The 22,124-nt window shown below is 56.8% G+C and overlaps 1 protein-coding gene across 1 annotated transcript in view; it reads left to right on the top strand.

The window, feature by feature from the left end:
* The window catches only part of LOC106584683 (unconventional myosin-IXAb), a 307,526-nt gene that overhangs the window by 195,293 nt on the left and 90,109 nt on the right, over positions 1 to 22,124 (top strand). Inside the window, exon 11 of the mRNA XM_082968258.1 lies at positions 585 to 719. Coding sequence (XP_082824384.1) covers positions 585 to 719 — 135 coding nt within the window. The remainder of the gene's footprint in view (positions 1 to 584; positions 720 to 22,124) is intronic.

Genomic DNA, 22,124 nt, shown 5'->3' with positions numbered 1-22,124 from the left:
CCCTCAGTCCTCATCTATCTCTCTGTGGTGTCCCTCAGTCCTCATCTATCTCTCTGTTGTGTCCCTCAGTCCTCACCTCTCTCTCTGTGGTGTCCCTCAGTCCTCATCTATCTCTCTGTGGTGTCCCTCAGTCCTCATCTATCTCTCTGTGGTGTCAGTCCTCATCTATCTCTCTGTGGTGTCCCTCAGTCCTCATCTATCTCTCTGTTGTGTCCCTCAGTCCTCATCTATCTCTCTGTGGTGTCCCTCAGTCCTCATCTATCTCTCTGTGGTGTCAGTCCTCATCTATCTCTCTGTGGTGTCAGTCCTCATCTATCTCTCTGTGGTGTCCCTCAGTCCTCATCTATCTCTCTGTGGTGTCCCTCAGTCCTCATCTATCTCTCTGTTGTGGGACTCCCGCCTCTGATCAAACCAGGGTCTGTAGTGGGACTCCCGATCACGGCCGGATGTGATATAGCCTGTGATCAAACCAGGGTCTGTAGTGGAACATTAATTTCCTTTGTTTCTGAGTTGAGTTATGTATTAAAATGTTTAATATTTGAATATAGATAAAACACAGCTAACTAAACTCTCTTTCACTTCAGATTCTTTCAATTGGAGTGCTGGACATCTTTGGTTTTGAAGACTACGAGAACAACAGCTTTGAGCAGTTCTGTATCAACTTGGCCAACGAGAGGCTCCATCACTACTTCAACCAGCACCTCTTCAAGCTAGAACAGGTAAGGTCTCTTTCTCTGTATTTGTCCACAGGAAGTTGGTGGCACCTTAATTGGGGAGGACGGGCTCGTGGTAATAGCTGGAGCGGAAATAAGTGGAATGGTATCAAATACGTCAAAACACATGTTTTTGATGCCATTCCATTTTCTCTGTTCCGGCCATTATTATGAGCCGTCCTCCGCTCACCAGCCTCCTCTGTGTCTGTCTGTGAGTCAGTACGTATGGACCACACTTCAGGTCAACAACAGAATAAGGCGTGTTGACAGTCACACCGACTGGCATACAATTTTTAACTCTTTGAACTACAGTATTGTGTGGACAATAAAGTTTCCTATTTAATCCAATGCTCCATGATGTAACTATAGAAACTGAATGGGATGGATACAAGTTCAAGTATAATATGTCTGTGGGTCCACCCATCACGGAATGTTGACTTGAATGGGAATGTCCATTCTAATGGTTGTAATCATTCTCTATGGTTGTGACTATTTTGCTGTCTCGATGGCGGTGACGTCTGGCTCGTTAGCGGTGACGTCTGGCTCGTTAGCGGTGACATGGGGCTCGTTAGCGGTGACATGGGACTCTTTAGCGGTGACGTGGGGCTCTTTAGCGGTGACGTCTGGCTCTTTAGCGGTGACGTGGGGCTCTTTAGCGGTGACGTGGGGCTCGTTAGCGGTGACGTCTGGCTCTTTAGCGGTGACGTCTGGCTCTTTAGCGGTGACGTCTGGCTCTTTAGCGGTGACGTCTGGCTCTTTAGCGGTGACGTCTGGCTCTTTAGCGGTGACGTCTGGCTCTTTAGCGGTGACGTCTGGCTCTTTAGCGGTGACGTGGGGCTCGTTAGCGGTGACGTGGAACTCTTTAACGGTGACGTGGGGCTCTTTAGCGGTGACGTGGGGTTCTTTAGCGGTGACGTGGGGCTCTTTAGCGGTGACGTGGAACTCTTTAACGGTGACGTGGGGCTCTTTAGCGGTGACGTGGGGTTCTTTAGCGGTGACGTGGGGCTCGTTAGCGGTGACGGGGGGCTCGTTAGCGGTGACGTGGGGCTCTTTAACGGTGACGTCTGGCTCGTTAGCGGTGACATGGGGCTCTTTAGCGGTGACATCTGGCTCGTTAGCGGTGACGTGGGGCTCTTTAGCGGTGACGTGGGGCTCTTTAACGGTGACGTCTGGCTCTTTAGCGGTGACGTCTGGCTCTTTAGCGGTGACGTCTGGCTCTTTAGCGGTGACGTGGGGCTCTTTAGCGGTGACGTCTGGTTCTTTAGCGGTGACGTGGGGCTCTTTAATGGTGACGTCTGGCTCGTTAGCGGTGACGTCTGGTTCTTTAATGGTGACGTCTGGCTCTTTAGCGGTGACATGGGGCTCTTTAGCGGTGACGTCTGGCTCGTTAGCGGTGACGTGGAACTCTTTAACGGTGACGTCTGGCTCTTTAGCGGTGACGTGGGGCTCTTTAGCGGTGACGTGGAACTCTTTAGCGGTGACGTGGGGCTCTTTAGCGGTGACGTCTGGCTCTTTAGCGGTGACGTCTGGCTCTTTAGCGGTGACATGGGGCTCTTTAGCGGTGACGTGGGGCTCTTTAATGGTGACGTCTGGCTCGTTAGCGGTGACGTCTGGTTCTTTAACGGTGACGTCTGGCTCGTTAGCGGTGACGTGGGGCTCGTTAGCGGTGACGTGGGGCTCGTTAGCGGTGACGTGGGGCTCGTTAGCGGTGACGTGGGTCTCGTTAGCGGTGACGTCTGGCTCTTTAGCGGTGACATGGGGCTCTTTAGCGGTGACGTCTGGCTCGTTAGCGGTGACGTGGGGCTCGTTAGCGGTGACGTGGGGCTCGTTAATGGTGACGTCTGACTCGTTAGCGGTGACGTCTGGTTCTTTAACGGTGACGTCTGGCTCGTTAGCGGTGACGTGGGGCTCGTTAGCGGTGACGTGGGGCTCGTTAGCGGTGACGTCTGGCTCTTTAAAGGTGACGTCTGGCTCTTTAGCGGTGACGTGGAACTCTTTAGCGGTGACGTCTGGCTCTTTAGCGGTGACGTCTGGCTCTTTAGCGGTGACGTCTGGCTCTTTAGCGGTGACATGGGGCTCTTTAGCGGTGACGTGGGGCTCTTTAGCGGTGACGTCTGGCTCGTTAGCGGTGACGTGGGGCTCGTTAGCGGTGACGTGGGGCTCGTTAATGGTGACGTCTGACTCGTTAGCGGTGACGTCTGGTTCTTTAACGGTGACGTCTGGCTCGTTAGCGGTGACGTGGGGCTCGTTAGCGGTGACGTGGGGCTCGTTAGCGGTGACGTGGGGCTCGTTAGCGGTGACGTCTGGCTCTTTAAAGGTGACGTCTGGCTCTTTAGCGGTGACGTGGAACTCTTTAGCGGTGACGTCTGGCTCTTTAGCGGTGACGTCTGGCTCTTTAGCGGTGACGTCTGGCTCTTTAGCGGTGACATGGGGCTCTTTAGCGGTGACGTGGGGCTCTTTAATGGTGACGTCTGGCTCGTTAGCGGTGACGTCTGGTTCTTTAACGGTGACGTCTGGCTCGTTAGCGGTGACGTGGGGCTCGTTAGCGGTGACGTGGGCGGTGCGGGCTCGTTAGCGGTGACCGGCTCGTGCGGGCGTGGGCTCGTTAGCGGTGACGGGGGCCGATGGGCGCTGCTCGTTAGCGGTGACGTCTGGTTCTTTAACGGTGACGTCTGGCTCGTTAGCGGTGACGTGGGGCTCGTTAGCGGTGACGTGGGGCTCTTTAGCGGTGACGTCTGGCTCTTTAGCGGTGACATGGGGCTCTTTAGCGGTGACGTCTGGCTCGTTAGCGGTGACGTCTGGTTCTTTAGCGGTGACGTCTGGCTCTTTAACGGTGACGTCTGGCTCTTTAGCGGTGACGTGGGGCTCTTTAGCGGTGACGTGGAACTCTTTAACGGTGACGTGGGGCTCTTTAGCGGTGACGTCTGGCTCTTTAGCGGTGACGTGGGGCTCTTTAGCGGTGACGTGGAACTCTTTAACGGTGACGTGGGGCTCTTTAGCGGTGACGTCTGGCTCGTTAGCGGTGACGTCTGGCTCTTTAGCGGTGACGTCTGGCTCTTTAGCGGTGACGTGGGGCTCTTTAGCGGTGACGTGGGGCTCTTTAATGGTGACGTCTGGCTCGTTAGCGGTGACGTCTGGTTCTTTAACGGTGACGTCTGGCTCGTTAGCGGTGACGTGGGGCTCGTTAGCGGTGACGTGGGGCTCGTTAGCGGTGACGTCTGGCTCGTTAGCGGTGACGTGGAACTCTTTAACGGTGACGTCTGGCTCTTTAGCGGTGACGTGGAACTCTTTAGTGGTGACGTCTGGCTCGTTAGCGGTGACGTGGAACTCTTTAACGGTGACGTCTGGCTCGTTAGCGGTGACGTCTGGTTCTTTAGCGGTGACGTGGGGCTCTTTAGCGGTGACGTGGGGCTCTTTAATGGTGACGTCTGGCTCTTTAATGGTGACGTCTGGCTCTTTAGCGGTGACGTCTGGCTCTTTAACGGTGACGTCTGGCTCTTTAGCGGTGACGTGGGGCTCTTTAGCGGTGACGTGGAACTCTTTAACGGTGACTTGGGGCTCTTTAGCGGTGACGTCTGGCTCGTTAGCGGTGACGTGGGGCTCGTTAGCGGTGACGTGGGGCTCGTTAGCGGTGACGTCTGGCTCGTTAGCGGTGACGTGGAACTCTTTAACGGTGACGTCTGGCTCTTTAGCGGTGACGTGGAACTCTTTAACGGTGACGTCTGGCTCTTTAGCGGTGACGTGGAACTCTTTATCGGTGACGTCTGGCTCGTTAGCGGTGACGTGGGGCTCTTTAGCGGTGACGTGGGGCTCTTTAGCGGTGACGTGGGGCTCTTTAAAGGTGACGTCTGGCTCTTTAGCGGTGACGTCTGGCTCTTTAGCGGTGACGTCTGGCTCTTTAGCGGTGACATGGGGAACTCTTTAGCGGTGACGTCTGGCTCGTTAGCGGTGACGTGGAACTCTTTAACGGTGACGTCTGACTCGTTAGAAGTGACGTCTGGTTCTTTAGCGGTGACGTGGGGCTCTTTAGCGGTGACGTGGGGCTCTTTAGCGTTGACGTGGGGCTCTTTAATGGTGACGTCTGGCTCGTTAGCGATGACATGGGGCTCTTTAGCGGTGACGTCTGGCTCTTTAACGGTGACGTCTGGCTCTTTAGCGGTGACATGGGGCTCTTTAGCGGTGACGTCTGGCTCGTTAGCGTTGACGTCTGGTTCTTTAGCGGTGACGTCTGGCTCTTTAGCGGTGACATGGGGCTCTTTAGCGGTGACGTGGGGCTCTTTAATGGTGACGTCTGGCTCTTTAGCGGTGACGTGGAGCTCTTTAGCGGTGACGTCTGGCTCTTTAACGGTGACGTCTGGCTCTTTAGCGGTGACGTGGGGCTCTTTAGCGGTGACGTGGGGCTCTTTAATGGTGACGTGTTAGCGGTGACGTGGAACTCTTTAACGGTGACGTCTGGCTCTTTAGCGGTGACGTGGAACTCTTTAACGGTGACGTCTGGCTCTTTAGCGGTGACGTGGAACTCTTTAGCGGTGACGTCTGGCTCGTTAGCGGTGACGTGGGGCTCGTTAATGGTGACGTCTGGCTCTTTAGCGGTGACGTGGAACTCTTTAGCGGTGACGTCTGGCTCGTTAGCGGTGACGTGGAACTCTTTAACGGTGACGTCTGACTCGTTAGAAGTGACGTCTGGTTCTTTAGCGGTGACGTGGGGCTCTTTAGCGGTGACGTGGGGCTCTTTAGCGTTGACGTGGGGCTCTTTAATGGTGACGTCTGGCTCGTTAGCGATGACATGGGGCTCTTTAGCGGTGACGTCTGGCTCTTTAACGGTGACGTCTGGCTCTTTAGCGGTGACATGGGGCTCTTTAGCGGTGACGTCTGGCTCGTTAGCGGTGACGTCTGGTTCTTTAGCGGTGACGTCTGGCTCTTTAGCGGTGACATGGGGCTCTTTAGCGGTGACGTGGGGCTCTTTAATGGTGACGTCTGGCTCTTTAGCGGTGACGTGGGGCTCTTTAGCGGTGACGTCTGGCTCTTTAACGGTGACGTCTGGCTCTTTAGCGGTGACGTGGGGCTCTTTAGCGGTGACGTGGGGCTCTTTAATGGTGACGTCTGGCTCGTTAGCGGTGACGTCTGGTTCTTTAACGGTGACGTCTGGCTCTTTAGCGGTGACGTGGAACTCTTTAACGGTGACGTCTGGCTCTTTAGCGGTGACGTGGAACTCTTTATCGGTGACGTCTGGCTCGTTAGCGGTGACGTGGGGCTCTTTAGCGGTGACGTGGGGCTCTTTAGCGGTGACGTGGGGCTCTTTAAAGGTGAAGTCTGGCTCTTTAGCGGTGACGTCTGGCTCTTTAGCGGTGACGTCTGGCTCTTTAGCGGTGACATGGGGCTCTTTAGCGGTGACGTGGGGCTCTTTAATGGTGACGTCTGGCTCGTTAGCGGTGACGTCTGGTTCTTTAACGGTGACGTCTGGCTCGTTAGCGGTGACGTGGGGCTCGTTAGCGGTGACGTGGGTCTCGTTAGCGGGCGCGGCTCGGACGTCTGGCTCTTTAGCGGTGACATGGGGCTCTTTAGCGGTGACGTCTGGCTCGTTAGCGGTGACGTGGGGCTCGTTAGCGGTGACGTGGGGCTCGTTAATGGTGACGTCTGGCTCGTTAGCGGTGACGTCTGGTTCTTTAACGGTGACGTCTGGCTCGTTAGCGGTGACGTGGGGCTCGTTAGCGGTGACGTGGGTCTCGTTAGCGGTGACGTCTGGCTCTTTAGCGGTGACATGGGGCTCTTTAGCGGTGACGTCTGGCTCGTTAGCGGTGACGTGGGGCTCGTTAGCGGTGACGTGGGGCTCGTTAATGGTGACGTCTGACTCGTTAGCGGTGACGTCTGGTTCTTTAACGGTGACGTCTGGCTCGTTAGCGGTGACGTGGGGCTCGTTAGCGGTGACGTGGGGCTCTTTAGCGGTGACGTCTGGCTCTTTAGCGGTGACATGGGGCTCTTTAGCGGTGACGTCTGGCTCGTTAGCGGTGACGTCTGGTTCTTTAGCGGTGACGTCTGGCTCTTTAGCGGTGACGTGGGGCTCTTTAGCGGTGACGTCTGGCTCGTTAGCGGTGACGTGGGGCTCGTTAGCGGTGACGTGGGGCTCGTTAATGGTGACGTCTGACTCGTTAGCGGTGACGTCTGGTTCTTTAACGGTGACGTCTGGCTCGTTAGCGGTGACATGGGGCTCGTTAGCGGTGACGTGGGGCTCTTTAGCGGTGACATGGGGCTCTTTAGCGGTGACGTCTGGCTCGTTAGCGGTGACGTCTGGTTCTTTAGCGGTGACGTCTGGCTCTTTAGCGGTGACGTGGGGCTCTTTAGCGGTGACGTGGGGCTCTTTAGCGGTGACGTGGGGCTCTTTAATGGTGACGTCTGGCTCTTTAACGGTGACGTCTGGCTCTTTAGCGGTGACGTGTTGCTCTTTAGCGATGACGTCTGGCTCTTTAACGGTGACGTCTGGCTCTTTAGCGGTGACGTGGGGCTCTTTAGCGGTGACGTGGAACTCTTTAACGGTGACGTGGGGCTCTTTAGCGGTGACGTCTGGCTCTTTAGCGGTGACGTCTGGCTCTTTAGCGGTGACGTGGGGCTCGTTAGCGGTGACGTGGGGCTCGTTAGCGGTGACGTGGAACTCTTTAACGGTGACGTCTGGCTCTTTAGCGGTGACGTGGAACTCTTTAACGGTGACGTCTGGCTCTTTAGCGGTGACGTCTGGCTCTTTAGCGGTGACATGGGGCTCTTTAGCGGTGACGTCTGGCTCGTTAGCGGTGACGTCTGGTTCTTTAGCGGTGACGTCTGGCTCTTTAGCGGTGACGTGGGGCTCTTTAGCGGTGACGTCTGGCTCGTTAGCGGTGACGTGGGGCTCGTTAGCGGTGACGTGGGGCTCGTTAATGGTGACGTCTGACTCGTTAGCGGTGACGTCTGGTTCTTTAACGGTGACGTCTGGCTCGTTAGCGGTGACATGGGGCTCGTTAGCGGTGACGTGGGGCTCTTTAGCGGTGACATGGGGCTCTTTAGCGGTGACGTCTGGCTCGTTAGCGGTGACGTCTGGTTCTTTAGCGGTGACGTCTGGCTCTTTAGCGGTGACGTGGGGCTCTTTAGCGGTGACGTGGGGCTCTTTAATGGTGACGTCTGGCTCTTTAGCGGTGACGTGGGGCTCTTTAGCGGTGACGTCTGGCTCTTTAACGGTGACGTCTGGCTCGTTAGCGGTGACGTGGGGCTCGTTAGCGGTGACGTGGGGCTCGTTAATGGTGACGTCTGACTCGTTAGCGGTGACGTCTGGTTCTTTAACGGTGACGTCTGGCTCGTTAGCGGTGACGTGGGGCTCGTTAGCGGTGACGTGGGGCTCGTTAGCGGTGACGTGGGGCTCGTTAGCGGTGACGTCTGGCTCTTTAAAGGTGACGTCTGGCTCTTTAGCGGTGACGTGGAACTCTTTAGCGGTGACGTCTGGCTCTTTAGCGGTGACGTCTGGCTCTTTAGCGGTGACGTCTGGCTCTTTAGCGGTGACATGGGGCTCTTTAGCGGTGACGTGGGGCTCTTTAATGGTGACGTCTGGCTCGTTAGCGGTGACGTCTGGTTCTTTAACGGTGACGTCTGGCTCGTTAGCGGTGACGTGGGGCTCGTTAGCGGTGACGTGGGTCTCGTTAGTGGTGACGTCTGGCTCTTTAGCGGTGACATGGGGCTCTTTAGCGGTGACATCTGGCTCGTTAGCGGTGACGTGGGGCTCGTTAGCGGTGACGTGGGGCTCGTTAATGGTGACGTCTGACTCGTTAGCGGTGACGTCTGGTTCTTTAACGGTGACGTCTGGCTCGTTAGCGGTGACGTGGGGCTCGTTAGCGGTGACGTGGGGCTCTTTAGCGGTGACGTCTGGCTCTTTAGCGGTGACATGGGGCTCTTTAGCGGTGACGTCTGGCTCGTTAGCGGTGACGTCTGGTTCTTTAGCGGTGACGTCTGGCTCTTTAACGGTGACGACTGGCTCTTTAACGGTGACGACTGGCTCTTTAGCGGTGACGTGGGGCTCTTTAGCGGTGACGTGGAACTCTTTAACGGTGACGTGGGGCTCTTTAGCGGTGACGTGGGGCTCTTTAGCGGTGACGTGGAACTCTTTAACGGTGACGTGGGGCTCTTTAGCGGTGACGTCTGGCTCGTTAGCGGTGACGTCTGGCTCTTTAGCGGTGACGTCTGGCTCTTTAGCGGTGACGTGGGGCTCTTTAGCGGTGACGTGGGGCTCTTTAATGGTGACGTCTGGCTCGTTAGCGGTGACGTCTGGTTCTTTAACGGTGACGTCTGGCTCGTTAGCGGTGACGTGGGGCTCGTTAGCGGTGACGTGGGGCTCGTTAGCGGTGACGTCTGGCTCGTTAGCGGTGACGTGGAACTCTTTAACGGTGACGTCTGGCTCTTTAGCGGTGACGTGGAACTCTTTAGTGGTGACGTCTGGCTCGTTAGCGGTGACGTGGAACTCTTTAACGGTGACGTCTGGCTCGTTAGCGGTGACGTCTGGTTCTTTAGCGGTGACGTGGGGCTCTTTAGCGGTGACGTGGGGCTCTTTAATGGTGACGTCTGGCTCTTTAATGGTGACGTCTGGCTCTTTAGCGGTGACGTCTGGCTCTTTAACGGTGACGTCTGGCTCTTTAGCGGTGACGTGGGGCTCTTTAGCGGTGACGTGGAACTCTTTAACGGTGACTTGGGGCTCTTTAGCGGTGACGTCTGGCTCGTTAGCGGTGACGTGGGGCTCGTTAGCGGTGACGTGGGGCTCGTTAGCGGTGACGTGGGGCTCGTTAGCGGTGACGTCTGGCTCGTTAGCGGTGACGTGGAACTCTTTAACGGTGACGTCTGGCTCTTTAGCGGTGACGTGGAACTCTTTAACGGTGACGTCTGGCTCTTTAGCGGTGACGTGGAACTCTTTATCGGTGACGTCTGGCTCGTTAGCGGTGACGTGGGGCTCTTTAGCGGTGACGTGGGGCTCTTTAGCGGTGACGTGGGGCTCTTTAAAGGTGACGTCTGGCTCTTTAGCGGTGACGTCTGGCTCTTTAGCGGTGACGTCTGGCTCTTTAGCGGTGACATGGGGCTCTTTAGCGGTGACGTGGGGCTCTTTAACGGTGACGTCTGGCTCGTTAGCGGTGACGTCTGGTTCTTTAACGGTGACGTCTGGCTCGTTAGCGGTGACGTGGGGCTCGTTAGCGGTGACGTGGGGCTCGTTAGCGGTGACGTCTGGCTCTTTAAAGGTGACGTCTGGCTCTTTAGCGGTGACATGGGGCTCTTTAGCGGTGACGTCTGGCTCGTTAGCGGTGACGTGGGGCTCGTTAGCGGTGACTTTAATGGTGATGTCTGGCTCTTTAGCGGTGACGTGGGGCTCTTTAACGGTGACGTGGGGCTCTTTAGCGGTGACGTCTGGCTCGTTAGCGGTGACGTCTGGCTCTTTAGCGGTGACGTCTGGCTCTTTAGCGGTGACATGGGGCTCTTTAGCGGTGACGTGGGGCTCTTTAATGGTGACGTCTGGCTCGTTAGCGGTGACGTCTGGTTCTTTAACGGTGACGTCTGGCTCGTTAGCGGTGACGTGGGGCTCGTTAGCGGTGACGTGGGGCTCGTTAGCGGTGACGTCTGGCTCGTTAGCGGTGACGTGGAACTCTTTAACGGTGACGTCTGGCTCGTTAGCGGTGACGTGGAACTCTTTAACGGTGACGTCTGGCTCTTTAGCGGTGACGTGGAACTCTTTAACGGTGACGTCTGGCTCTTTAGCGGTGACGTGGAACTCTTTAGCGGTGACGTCTGGCTCGTTAGCGGTGACGTGGAACTCTTTAACGGTGACGTCTGGCTCGTTAGCGGTGACGTGGGGCTCTTTAGCGGTGACGTGGGGCTCGTTAGCGGTGACGTGGGGCTCTTTAAAGGTGACGTCTGGCTCGTTAGCGGTGACGTGGAACTCTTTAACGGTGACGTCTGGCTCGTTAGAAGTGACGTCTGGTTCTTTAGCGGTGACGTGGGGCTCTTTAGCGGTGACGTGGGGCTCTTTAGCGTTGACGTGGGGCTCTTTAATGGTGACGTCTGGCTCGTTAGCGATGACATGGGGCTCTTTAGCGGTGACGTCTGGCTCTTTAACGGTGACGTCTGGCTCTTTAGCGGTGACATGGGGCTCTTTAGCGGTGACGTCTGGCTCGTTAGCGGTGACGTCTGGTTCTTTAGCGGTGACGTCTGGCTCTTTAGCGGTGACATGGGGCTCTTTAGCGGTGACGTGGGGCTCTTTAATGGTGACGTCTGGCTCTTTAGCGGTGACGTGGGGCTCTTTAGCGGTGACGTCTGGCTCTTTAACGGTGACGTCTGGCTCTTTAGCGGTGACGTGGGGCTCTTTAGCGGTGACGTGGGGCTCTTTAATGGTGACGTCTGGCTCGTTAGCGGTGACGTCTGGTTCTTTAACGGTGACGTCTGGCTCTTTAGCGGTGACGTGGAACTCTTTAACGGTGACGTCTGGCTCTTTAGCGGTGACGTCTGGCTCTTTAGCGGTGACATGGGGCTCTTTAGCGGTGACGTGGGGCTCTTTAATGGTGACGTCTGGCTCGTTAGCGGTGACGTCTGGTTCTTTAACGGTGACGTCTGGCTCGTTAGCGGTGACGTGGGGCTCGTTAGCGGTGACGTGGGGCTCGTTAGCGGTGACGTCTGGCTCTTTAAAGGTGACGTCTGGCTCTTTAGCGGTGACATGGGGCTCTTTAGCGGTGACGTCTGGCTCGTTAGCGGTGACGTGGGGCTCGTTAGCGGTGACGTGGGGCTCGTTAATGGTGACGTCTGACTCGTTAGCGGTGACGTCTGGTTCTTTAACGGTGACGTCTGGCTCGTTAGCGGTGACGTGGGGCTCGTTAGCGGTGACGTGGGTCTCGTTAGCGGTGACGTCTGGCTCTTTAGCGGTGACATGGGGCTCTTTAGCGGTGATGTCTGGCTCGTTAGCGGTGACGTGGGGCTCGTTAGCGGTGACGTGGGGCTCGTTAATGGTGACGTCTGACTCGTTAGCGGTGACGTCTGGTTCTTTAACGGTGACGTCTGGCTCGTTAGCGGTGACGTGGGGCTCGTTAGCGGTGACGTGGGGCTCTTTAGCGGTGACGTCTGGCTCTTTAGCGGTGACATGGGGCTCTTTAGCGGTGACGTCTGGCTCGTTAGCGGTGACGTCTGGTTCTTTAGCGGTGACGTCTGGCTCTTTAGCGGTGACGTGGGGCTCTTTAGCGGTGACGTCTGGCTCGTTAGCGGTGACGTGGGGCTCGTTAGCGGTGACGTGGGGCTCGTTAATGGTGACGTCTGACTCGTTAGCGGTGACGTCTGGTTCTTTAACGGTGACGTCTGGCTCGTTAGCGGTGACATGGGGCTCGTTAGCGGTGACGTGGGGCTCTTTAGCGGTGACATGGGGCTCTTTAGCGGTGACGTCTGGCTTGTTAGCGGTGACGTCTGGTTCTTTAGCGGTGACGTCTGGCTCTTTAGCGGTGACGTGGGGCTCTTTAGCGGTGACGTGGGGCTCTTTAGCGGTGACGTGGGGCTCTTTAATGGTGACGTCTGGCTCTTTAACGGTGACGTCTGGCTCTTTAGCGGTGACGTGTTGCTCTTTAGCGATGACGTCTGGCTCTTTAACGGTGACGTCTGGCTCTTTAGCGGTGACGTGGGGCTCTTTAGCGGTGACGTGGAACTCTTTAACGGTGACGTGGGGCTCTTTAGCGGTGACGTCTGGCTCTTTAGCGGTGACGTCTGGCTCTTTAGCGGTGACGTGGGGCTCGTTAGCGGTGACGTGGGGCTCGTTAGCGGTGAAGTGGAACTCTTTAACGGTGACGTCTGGCTCTTTAGCGGTGACGTGGAACTCTTTAACGGTGACGTCTGGCTCTTTAGCGGTGACGTGGAACTCTTTAGCGGTGACGTCTGGCTCGTTAGCGGTGACGTGGAACTCTTTAACGGTGACGTCTGACTCGTTAGAAGTGACGTCTGGTTCTTTAGCGGAGACGTGGGGCTCTTTAGCGGTGACGTGGGGCTCTTTAGCGTTGACGTGGGGCTCTTTAATGGTGACGTCTGGCTCGTTAGCGATGACATGGGGCTCTTTAGCGGTGACGTCTGGCTCTTTAACGGTGACGTCTGGCTCGTTAGCGGTGACGTGGGGCTCTTTAGCGGTGACGTGGGGCTCTTTAGCGGTGACGTGGGGCTCTTTAAAGGTGAAGTCTGGCTCTTTAGCGGTGACGTCTGGCTCTTTAGCGGTGACGTCTGGCTCTTTAGCGGTGACATGGGGCTCTTTAGCGGTGACGTGGGGCTCTTTAATGGTGACGTCTGGCTCGTTAGCGGTGACGTCTGGTTCTTTAACGGTGACGTCTGGCTCGTTAGCGGTGACGTGGGGCTCGTTAGCGGTGACGTGGGGCTCGTTAGCGGTGACGTCTGGCTCTTTAAAGGTGACGTCTGGCTCTTTAGCGGTGACATGGGGCTCTTTAGCGGTGACGTCTGGCTCGTTAGCGGTGACGTGGGGCTCGTTAGCGGTGACGTGGGGCTCGTTAATGGTGACGTCTGACTCGTTAGCGGTGACGTCTGGTTCTTTAACGGTGACGTCTGGCTCGTTAGCGGTGACGTGGGGCTCGTTAGCGGTGACGTGGGTCTCGTTAGCGGTGACGTCTGGCTCTTTAGCGGTGACATGGGGCTCTTTAGCGGTGACGTCTGGCTCGTTAGCGGTGACGTGGGGCTCGTTAGCGGTGACGTGGGGCTCGTTAATGGTGACGTCTGACTCGTTAGCGGTGACGTCTGGTTCTTTAACGGTGACGTCTGGCTCGTTAGCGGTGACGTGGGGCTCGTTAGCGGTGACGTGGGGCTCTTTAGCGGTGACGTCTGGCTCTTTAGCGGTGACATGGGGCTCTTTAGCGGTGACGTCTGGCTCGTTAGCGGTGACGTCTGGTTCTTTAGCGGTGACGTCTGGCTCTTTAGCGGTGACGTGGGGCTCTTTAGCGGTGACGTGGGGCTCTTTAACGGTGACGTCTGGCTCTTTAACGGTGACGTCTGGCTCTTTAGCGGTGACGTGTTGCTCTTTAGCGATGACGTCTGGCTCTTTAACGGTGACGTCTGGCTCTTTAGCGGTGACGTGGGGCTCTTTAGCGGTGACGTGGAACTCTTTAACGGTGACGTGGGGCTCTTTAGCGGTGACGTCTGGCTCTTTAGCGGTGACGTCTGGCTCTTTAGCGGTGACGTGGGGCTCGTTAGCGGTGACGTGGGGCTCGTTAGCGGTGACGTGGAACTCTTTAACGGTGACGTCTGGCTCTTTAGCGGTGACGTGGAACTCTTTAACGGTGACGTCTGGCTCTTTAGCGGTGACGTGGAACTCTTTAGCGGTGACGTCTGGCTCGTTAGCGGTGACGTGGAACTCTTTAACGGTGACGTCTGACTCGTTAGAAGTGACGTCTGGTTCTTTAGCGGTGACGTGGGGCTCTTTAGCGGTGACGTGGGGCTCTTTAGCGTTGACGTGGGGCTCTTTAATGGTGACGTCTGGCTCGTTAGCGATGACATGGGGCTCTTTAGCGGTGACGTCTGGCTCTTTAACGGTGACGTCTGGCTCTTTAGCGGTGACATGGGGCTCTTTAGCGGTGACGTCTGGCTCGTTAGCGGTGACGTCTGGTTCTTTAGCGGTGACGTCTGGCTCTTTAGCGGTGACATGGGGCTCTTTAGCGGTGACGTGGGGCTCTTTAATGGTGACGTCTGGCTCTTTAGCGGTGACGTGGGGCTCTTTAGCGGTGACGTCTGGCTCTTTAACGGTGACGTCTGGCTCTTTAGCGGTGACGTGGGGCTCTTTAGCGGTGACGTGGGGCTCTTTAATGGTGACGTCTGGCTCGTTAGCGGTGACGTCTGGTTCTTTAACGGTGACGTCTGGCTCTTTAGCGGTGACGTGGAACTCTTTAACGGTGACGTCTGGCTCTTTAGCGGTGACGTGGAACTCTTTATCGGTGACGTCTGGCTCGTTAGCGGTGACGTGGGGCTCTTTAGCGGTGACGTGGGGCTCTTTAGCGGTGACGTGGGGCTCTTTAAAGGTGAAGTCTGGCTCTTTAGCGGTGACGTCTGGCTCTTTAGCGGTGACGTCTGGCTCTTTAGCGGTGACATGGGGCTCTTTAGCGGTGACGTGGGGCTCTTTAATGGTGACGTCTGGCTCGTTAGCGGTGACGTCTGGTTCTTTAACGGTGACATCTGGCTCGTTAGCGGTGACGTGGGGCTCGTTAGCGGTGACGTGGGGCTCGTTAGCGGTGACGTCTGGCTCTTTAAAGGTGACGTCTGGCTCTTTAGCGGTGACATGGGGCTCTTTAGCGGTGACGTCTGGCTCGTTAGCGGTGACGTGGGGCTCGTTAGCGGTGACGTGGGGCTCGTTAATGGTGACGTCTGACTCGTTAGCGGTGACGTCTGGTTCTTTAACGGTGACGTCTGGCTCGTTAGCGGTGACGTGGGGCTCGTTAGCGGTGACGTGGGTCTCGTTAGCGGTGACGTCTGGCTCTTTAGCGGTGACATGGGGCTCTTTAGCGGTGATGTCTGGCTCGTTAGCGGTGACGTGGGGCTCGTTAGCGGTGACGTGGGGCTCGTTAATGGTGACGTCTGACTCGTTAGCGGTGACGTCTGGTTCTTTAACGGTGACGTCTGGCTCGTTAGCGGTGACGTGGGGCTCGTTAGCGGTGACGTGGGGCTCTTTAGCGGTGACGTGGGGCTCTTTAACGGTGACGTGGGGCTCTTTAGCGGTGACGTCTGGCTCGTTAGCGGTGACGTCTGGCTCTTTAGCGGTGACGTCTGGCTCTTTAGCGGTGACATGGGGCTCTTTAGCGGTGACGTGGGGCTCTTTAATGGTGACGTCTGGCTCGTTAGCGGTGACGTCTGGTTCTTTAACGGTGACGTCTGGCTCGTTAGCGGTGACGTGGGGCTCGTTAGCGGTGACGTGGGGCTCGTTAGCGGTGACGTCTGGCTCGTTAGCGGTGACGTGGAACTCTTTAACGGTGACGTCTGGCTCGTTAGCGGTGACGTGGAACTCTTTAACGGTGACGTCTGGCTCTTTAGCGGTGACGTGGAACTCTTTAACGGTGACGTCTGGCTCTTTAGCGGTGACGTGGAACTCTTTAGCGGTGACGTCTGGCTCGTTAGCGGTGACGTGGAACTCTTTAACGGTGACGTCTGGTCTGGCTCTTTAACGGTGACGTCTGGCTCGTTAGCGGTGACGTGGGGCTCTTTAGCGGTGACGTGGGGCTCTTTAGCGGTGACGTGGGGCTCTTTAAAGGTGACGTCTGGCTCTTTAGCGGTGACGTCTGGCTCGTTAGCGGTGACGTGGGGCTCGTTAATGGTGACGTCTGGCTCGTTAGCGGTGACGTCTGGTTCTTTAATGGTGACGTCTGGCTCGTTAGCGGTGACGTGGGGCTTGTTAGCGGTGACGTGGGGCTCTTTAGCGGTGACGTGGGGCTCTTTAATGGTGATGTCTGGCTCTTTAGCGGTGACGTTGGCTCTTTAGCGGTGACGTCTGGCTCTTTAGCGGTGACATGGGGCTCTTTAGCGGTGACGTGGGGCTCTTTAATGGTGACGTCTGGCTCGTTAGCGGTGACGTCTGGTTCTTTAACGGTGACGTCTGGCTCGTTAGCGGTGACGTGGGGCTCGTTAGCGGTGACGTTACGGTGACGTGGTTGGCTCGTTAATGGTGACGTCTGGCTCGTTAGCGGTGACGTGGGTTGTTAGGGTGACGTTGGCTCGTTAGCGGTGACGTGGGGCTCTTTAAAGGTGACGTCTGGGCTCTTTAGCGGTGACGTGGGGCTCGGGGCTCTTTAATGGTGACGTCTGGCTCTTTAGCGGTGACGTGGGGCTCTTTAGCGGTGACGTGGGGCTCTTAACGGTGACGTCTGGCTCGTTAGCGGTGACGTGGGGCTCTTTAGCGGTGACGGGGGCTCTTAGCGGTGACGTGGGGCTCGTTAGCGGTGACGTCTGGCTCGTTAGCGGTGACGTCTGGCTCTTTAGCGGTGACGTGGCTCTTAGCGGTGACGTGGGGCTCGTTAGCGGTGACGTCGGCTCGTTAGCGGTGACGTCTGGCTCTTTAGCGGTGACGTGGGGCTCGTTAGCGGTGACGTGGGGCTCGTTAGCGGTGACGTGGAACTCTTTAACGGTGACGTCTGGCTCTTTAGCGGTGACGTGGAACTCTTTAACGGTGACGTCTGGCTCTTTAGCGGTGACGTGGAACTCTTTAGCGGTGACGTCTGGCTCGTTAGCGGTGACGTGGAACTCTTTAACGGTGACGTCTGGCTCGTTAGCGGTGACGTGGGGCTCTTTAATGGTGACGTGGGGCTCGTTAGCGGTGACGTGGGGCTCTTTAAAGGTGACGTCTGGCTCTTTAGCGGTGACGTCTGGCTCGTTAGCGGTGACGTGGGGCTCGTTAATGGTGACGTCTGGCTCGTTAGCGGTGACGTCTGGTTCTTTAGATCGGTGACGTGGGGCTCTTTAGCGGTGACGTGGGGCTCTTTAATGGTGACGTCTGGCTCTTTAGCGGTGACGTGGGGCTCTTTAGCGGTGACGTCTGGCTCTTTAGCGGTGACGTCTGGCTCTTTAGCGGTGACGTGGGGCTCTTTAGCGGTGACGTGGGGCTCTTTAATGGTGACGTCTGGCTCGTTAGCGGTGACGTCTGGTTCTTTAACGGTGACGTCTGGCTCTTTAGCGGTGACGTCTGGCTCTTTAGCGGTGACATGGGGCTCTTTAGCGGTGACGTGGGGCTCTTTAATGGTGACGTCTGGCTCGTTAGCGGTGACGTGGGGCTCGTTAGCGGTGACATCTGGCTCGTTAGCGGTGACATCTGGCTCTTTAGCGGTGACGTCTGGCTCGTTAGCGGTGACGTCTGGCTCGTTAGCGGTGACGTCTGGTTCTTTAGCGGTGACGTCTGGCTCGTTAGCGGTGACGTGGGGCTCGTTAATGGTGACGTCTGGCTCGTTAGCGGTGACGTCTGGTTCTTTAACGGTGACGTCTGGCTCGTTAGCGGTGACGTGGGGCTTGTTAGCGGTGACGTGGGGCTCTTTAGCGGTGACGTGGGGCTCTTTAATGGTGATGTCTGGCTCTTTAGCGGTGACGTGGGGCTCTTTAGCGGTGACGTGGGGCTCTTTAATGGTGATGTCTGGCTCTTTAGCGGTGACGTGGGGCTCTTTAATGGTGATGTCTGGCTCGTTAGCGGTGACGTCTGGCTCGTTAGCGGTGACGTGGAACTCTTTAACGGTGACGTCTGGCTCGTTAGCGGTGACGTGGAACTCTTTAACGGTGACGTCTGGCTCTTTAGCGGTGACGTCTGGTTCTTTAACGGTGACGTCTGGCTCGTTAGCGGTGACGTCTGGCTCTTTAGCGGTGACATGGGGCTCTTTAGCGGTGACGTGGGGCTCTTTAATGGTGACGTCTGGCTCGTTAGCGGTGACGTCTGGTTCTTTAACGGTGACGTCTGGCTCGTTAGCGGTGACGTGGGGCTCGTTAGCGGTGACGTCTGGCTCGTTAGCGGTGACGTGGGGCTCTTTAGCGGTGACGTCTGGCTCTTTAACGGTGACGTCTGGCTCTTTAGCGGTGACGTGGGGCTCTTTAGCGGTGACGTCTGGCTCTTTAACGGTGACGTCTGGCTCTTTAGCGGTGACGTGGGGCTCTTTAGCGGTGACGTCTGGCTCTTTAACGGTGACATCTGGCTCTTTAGCGGTGACGTCTGGCTCTTTAGCGGTGACGTGGGGCTCTTTAGCGGTGACGTGGAACTCTTTAACGGTGACGTGGAGCTCTTTAGCGGTGACGTCTGGCTCTTTAGCGGTGACGTCTGGCTCTTTAGCGGTGACGTGGGGCTCTTTAATGGTGACGTCTGGCTCGTTAGCGGTGACGTCTGGTTCTTTAACGGTGACGTCTGGCTCGTTAGCGGTGACGTGGGGCTCGTTAGCGGTGACGTGGGGCTCGTTAGCGGTGACGTCTGGCTCGTTAGCGGTGACGTGGAACTCTTTAACGGTGACGTCTGGCTCTTTAGCGGTGACGTGGAACTCTTTAGCGGTGACGTCTGGCTCGTTAGCGGTGACGTGGAACTCTTTAACGGTGACGTCTGGCTCGTTAGCGGTGACGTGGGGCTCTTTAGCGGTGACGTGGGGCTCGTTAGCGGTGACGTGGGGCTCTTTAGCGGTGATGTGGGCTCTTTAGCGGTAACGTCTGGCTCTTTAGCGGTGACGTCTGGCTCTTTAGCGGTGATGTGGGGCTCTTTAGCGGTGACGTCTGGCTCTTTAACGGTGACGTCTGGCTCTTTAACGGTGACGTCTGGCTCTTTAGCGGTGACGTGGGGCTCTTTAGCGGTGACGTCTGGCTCTTTAACGGTGACGTCTGGCTCTTTAGCGGTGACGTGGGGCTCTTTAGCGGTGACGTCTGGCTCTTTAGCGGTGACATGGGGCTCTTTAGCGGTGACGTGGAACTCTTTAGCGGTGACGTCTGGCTCTTTAGCGGTGACGTCTGGCTCTTTAGCGGTGACGTCTGGCTCTTTAGCGGTGACATGGGGCTCTTTAGCGGTGACGTGGGGCTCTTTAGCGGTGACGTCTGGCTCTTTAGCGGTGACGTGGAACTCTTTAGCGGTGACGTCTGGCTCGTTAGCGGTGACGTGGAACTGTTTAACGGTGACGTTTGGCTCGTTAGCGGTGACGTGGGGCTCTTTAGCGGTGACGTGGGGCTCGTTAGCGGTGACGTGGGGCTCTTTAAAGGTGACGTCTGGCTCTTTAGCGGTGACGTGGAACTCTTTAGCGGTGACGTCTGGCTCTTTAGCGGTGACGTGGAACTCTTTAGCGGTGACGTCTGGCTCGTTAGCGGTGACGTCTGGCTCGTTAGCGGTGACGTGGGGCTCTTTAGCGGTGACGTGGGGCTCGTTAGCGGTGACGTGGGGCTCTTCAGCGGTGACATGGGGCTCTTTAGCGGTGACGTGGGGCTCTTTAGCGGTGACGTCTGGCTCTTTAGCGGTGACGTGGAACTCTTTAGCGGTGACGTCTGGCTCGTTAGCGGTGACGTGGAACTGTTTAACGGTGACGTTTGGCTCGTTAGCGGTGACGTGGGGCTCTTTAAAGGTGACGTCTGGCTCTTTAGCGGTGACGTGGAACTCTTTAGCGGTGACGTCTGGCTCTTTAGCGGTGACGTCTGGCTCTTTAGCGGTGACGTGGAACTCTTTAGCGGTGACGTGGGGCTCTTTAGCGGTGATGTCTGGCTCTTTAGCGGTGACGTCTGGCTCTTTAGCGGTGACGTCTGGCTCTTTAGCGGTGACGTGGAACTCTTTAGCTGTGACGTCTGGCTCGTTAGCGGTGACGTGGAACTCTTTAACGGTGACGTCTGGCTCGTTAGCGGTGACGTGGGGCTCTTTAGCGGTGACGTGGGGCTCGTTAGCGGTGACGTGGGGCTCTTTAAAGGTGACGTCTGGCTCTTTAGCGGTGACGTGGAACTCTTTAGCGGTGACGTCTGGCTCTTTAGCGGTGACGTCTGGCTCTTTAGCGGTGACGTCTGGCTCTTTAGCGGTGACATGGGGCTCTTTAGCGGTGACGTGGGGCTCTTTAGCGGTTACGGGGGGCTCTTTAGCGGTGACGTCTGGCTCTTTAGCGGTGACGTGGAACTCTTTAGCGGTGACGTCTGGCTCGTTAGCGGTGACGTGGGGCTCTTTAGCGGTGACGTGGGGCTCGTTAGCGGTGACGTGGTGCTCTTTAAAGGTGACGTCTGGCTCTTTAGCGGTGACGTGGAACTCTTTAGCGGTGACGTCTGGCTCTTTAGCGGTGACGTGGAACTCTTTAGCGGTGACGTCTTGCTCGTTAGCGGTGACGTGGGGCTCTTTAAAGGTGACGTCTGGCTCTTTAGCGGTGACGTGGAACTCTTTAGCGGTGACGTCTGGCTCTTTAGCGGTGACGTCTGGCTCTTTAGCGGTGACGTGGAACTCTTTAGCGGTGACGTCTGGCTCGTTAGCGGTGACGTGGAACTCTTTAACGGTGACGTCTGGCTCGTTAGCGGTGACGTGGGGCTCTTTAGCGGTGACGTGGGGCTCGTTAGCGGTGACGTGGGGCTCTTTAAAGGTGACGTCTGGCTCTTTAGCGGTGACGTGGAACTCTTTAGCGGTGACGTCTGGCTCTTTAGCGGTGACGTCTGGCTCTTTAGCGGTGACGTCTGGCTCTTTAGCGGTGACATGGGGCTCTTTAGCGGTGACTTGGGGCTCTTTAATGGTGACGTCTGGCTCGTTAGCGGTGACTTCTGGTTCTTTAACGGTGACGTCTGGCGCGTTAGCGGTGACGTGGGGCTCGTTAGCGGTGACGTGGGGCTCGTTAGCGGTGACGTCTGGCTCGTTAGCGGTGACGTGGAACTCTTTAACGGTGACGTCTGGCTCTTTAGCGGTGACGTGGAACTCTTTAACGGTGACGTCTGGCTCTTTAGCGGTGACGTGGAACTCTTTAGCGGTGACGTCTGGCTCGTTAGCGGTGACGTGGAACTCTTTAACGGTGACGTCTGGCTCGTTAGCGGTGACTTGGGGCTCTTTAGCGGTGACGTGGAACTCTTTAGCGGTGACGTGGGGCTCGTTAGCGGTGACGTGGGGCTCTTTAGCGGTGACGTCTGGCTCGTTAGCGGTGACGTCTGGCTCATTAGCGGTGACGTGGAACTCTTTAACGGTGACGTCTGGCTCTTTAGCGGTGACGGGGAACTCTTTAGCGGTGACGTCTGGCTCGTTAGCGGTGAAGTGGGGCTCGTTAGCGGTGACGTCTGGCTCGTTAGCGGTGACGTGGGGCTCGTTAGCGGTGACGTGGGGCTCGTTAGCGGTGACGTGGAACTCTTTAGCGGTGACGTGGAACTCTTTAGCGGTGACGTCTGGCTCGTTAGCGGTGACGTCTGGCTCGTTAGCGGTGACGTCTGGCTCGTTAGCGGTGACGTGGGGCTCTTTAGCGGTGACGTGGAACTCTTTAGCGGTGACGTCTGGCTCTTTAGCGGTGACGTGGCACTCTTTAGCGGTGACGTCTGGCTCGTTAGCGGTGACGTCTGGCTCGTTAGCGGTGACGTGGGGCTCTTTAGCGGTGACGTGGAACTCTTTAGCGGTGACGTCTGGCTCTTTAGCGGTGACGTGGAACTCTTTAGCGGTGACGTGTGGCTCGTTAGCGGTGATGTCTGGTTCTTTAACGGTGACGTCTGGCTCGTTAGCGGTGACGTCAGAGCACATAACCTGTGTGTGTGTCCCAGTGGGTTTGTGTGAGAGAGGGTGTGTGTTATCGTCATACTGTGTGAGAGAGAGAGTCACAGTGTGTGTGTGTGTGTCCCAGAGAGTTTGTGTTAGCGTCATACTGTGTGAGAGAGAGAGTCACAATGTGCGTGTGTGTGCGTGTGTGTGTGTGTCCCAGTGGGTATGTGTTATCGTCATACTGTGTGAGAGAGAGAGTC

This window comes from Salmo salar, chromosome 23 (genome assembly GCF_965601325.2).
Source record: "Salmo salar chromosome 23, fSalSal1, whole genome shotgun sequence".
Lineage (NCBI taxonomy): Eukaryota > Metazoa > Chordata > Actinopteri > Salmoniformes > Salmonidae > Salmo > Salmo salar.
This window is presented reverse-complemented; position numbering and strand designations above follow the sequence as displayed.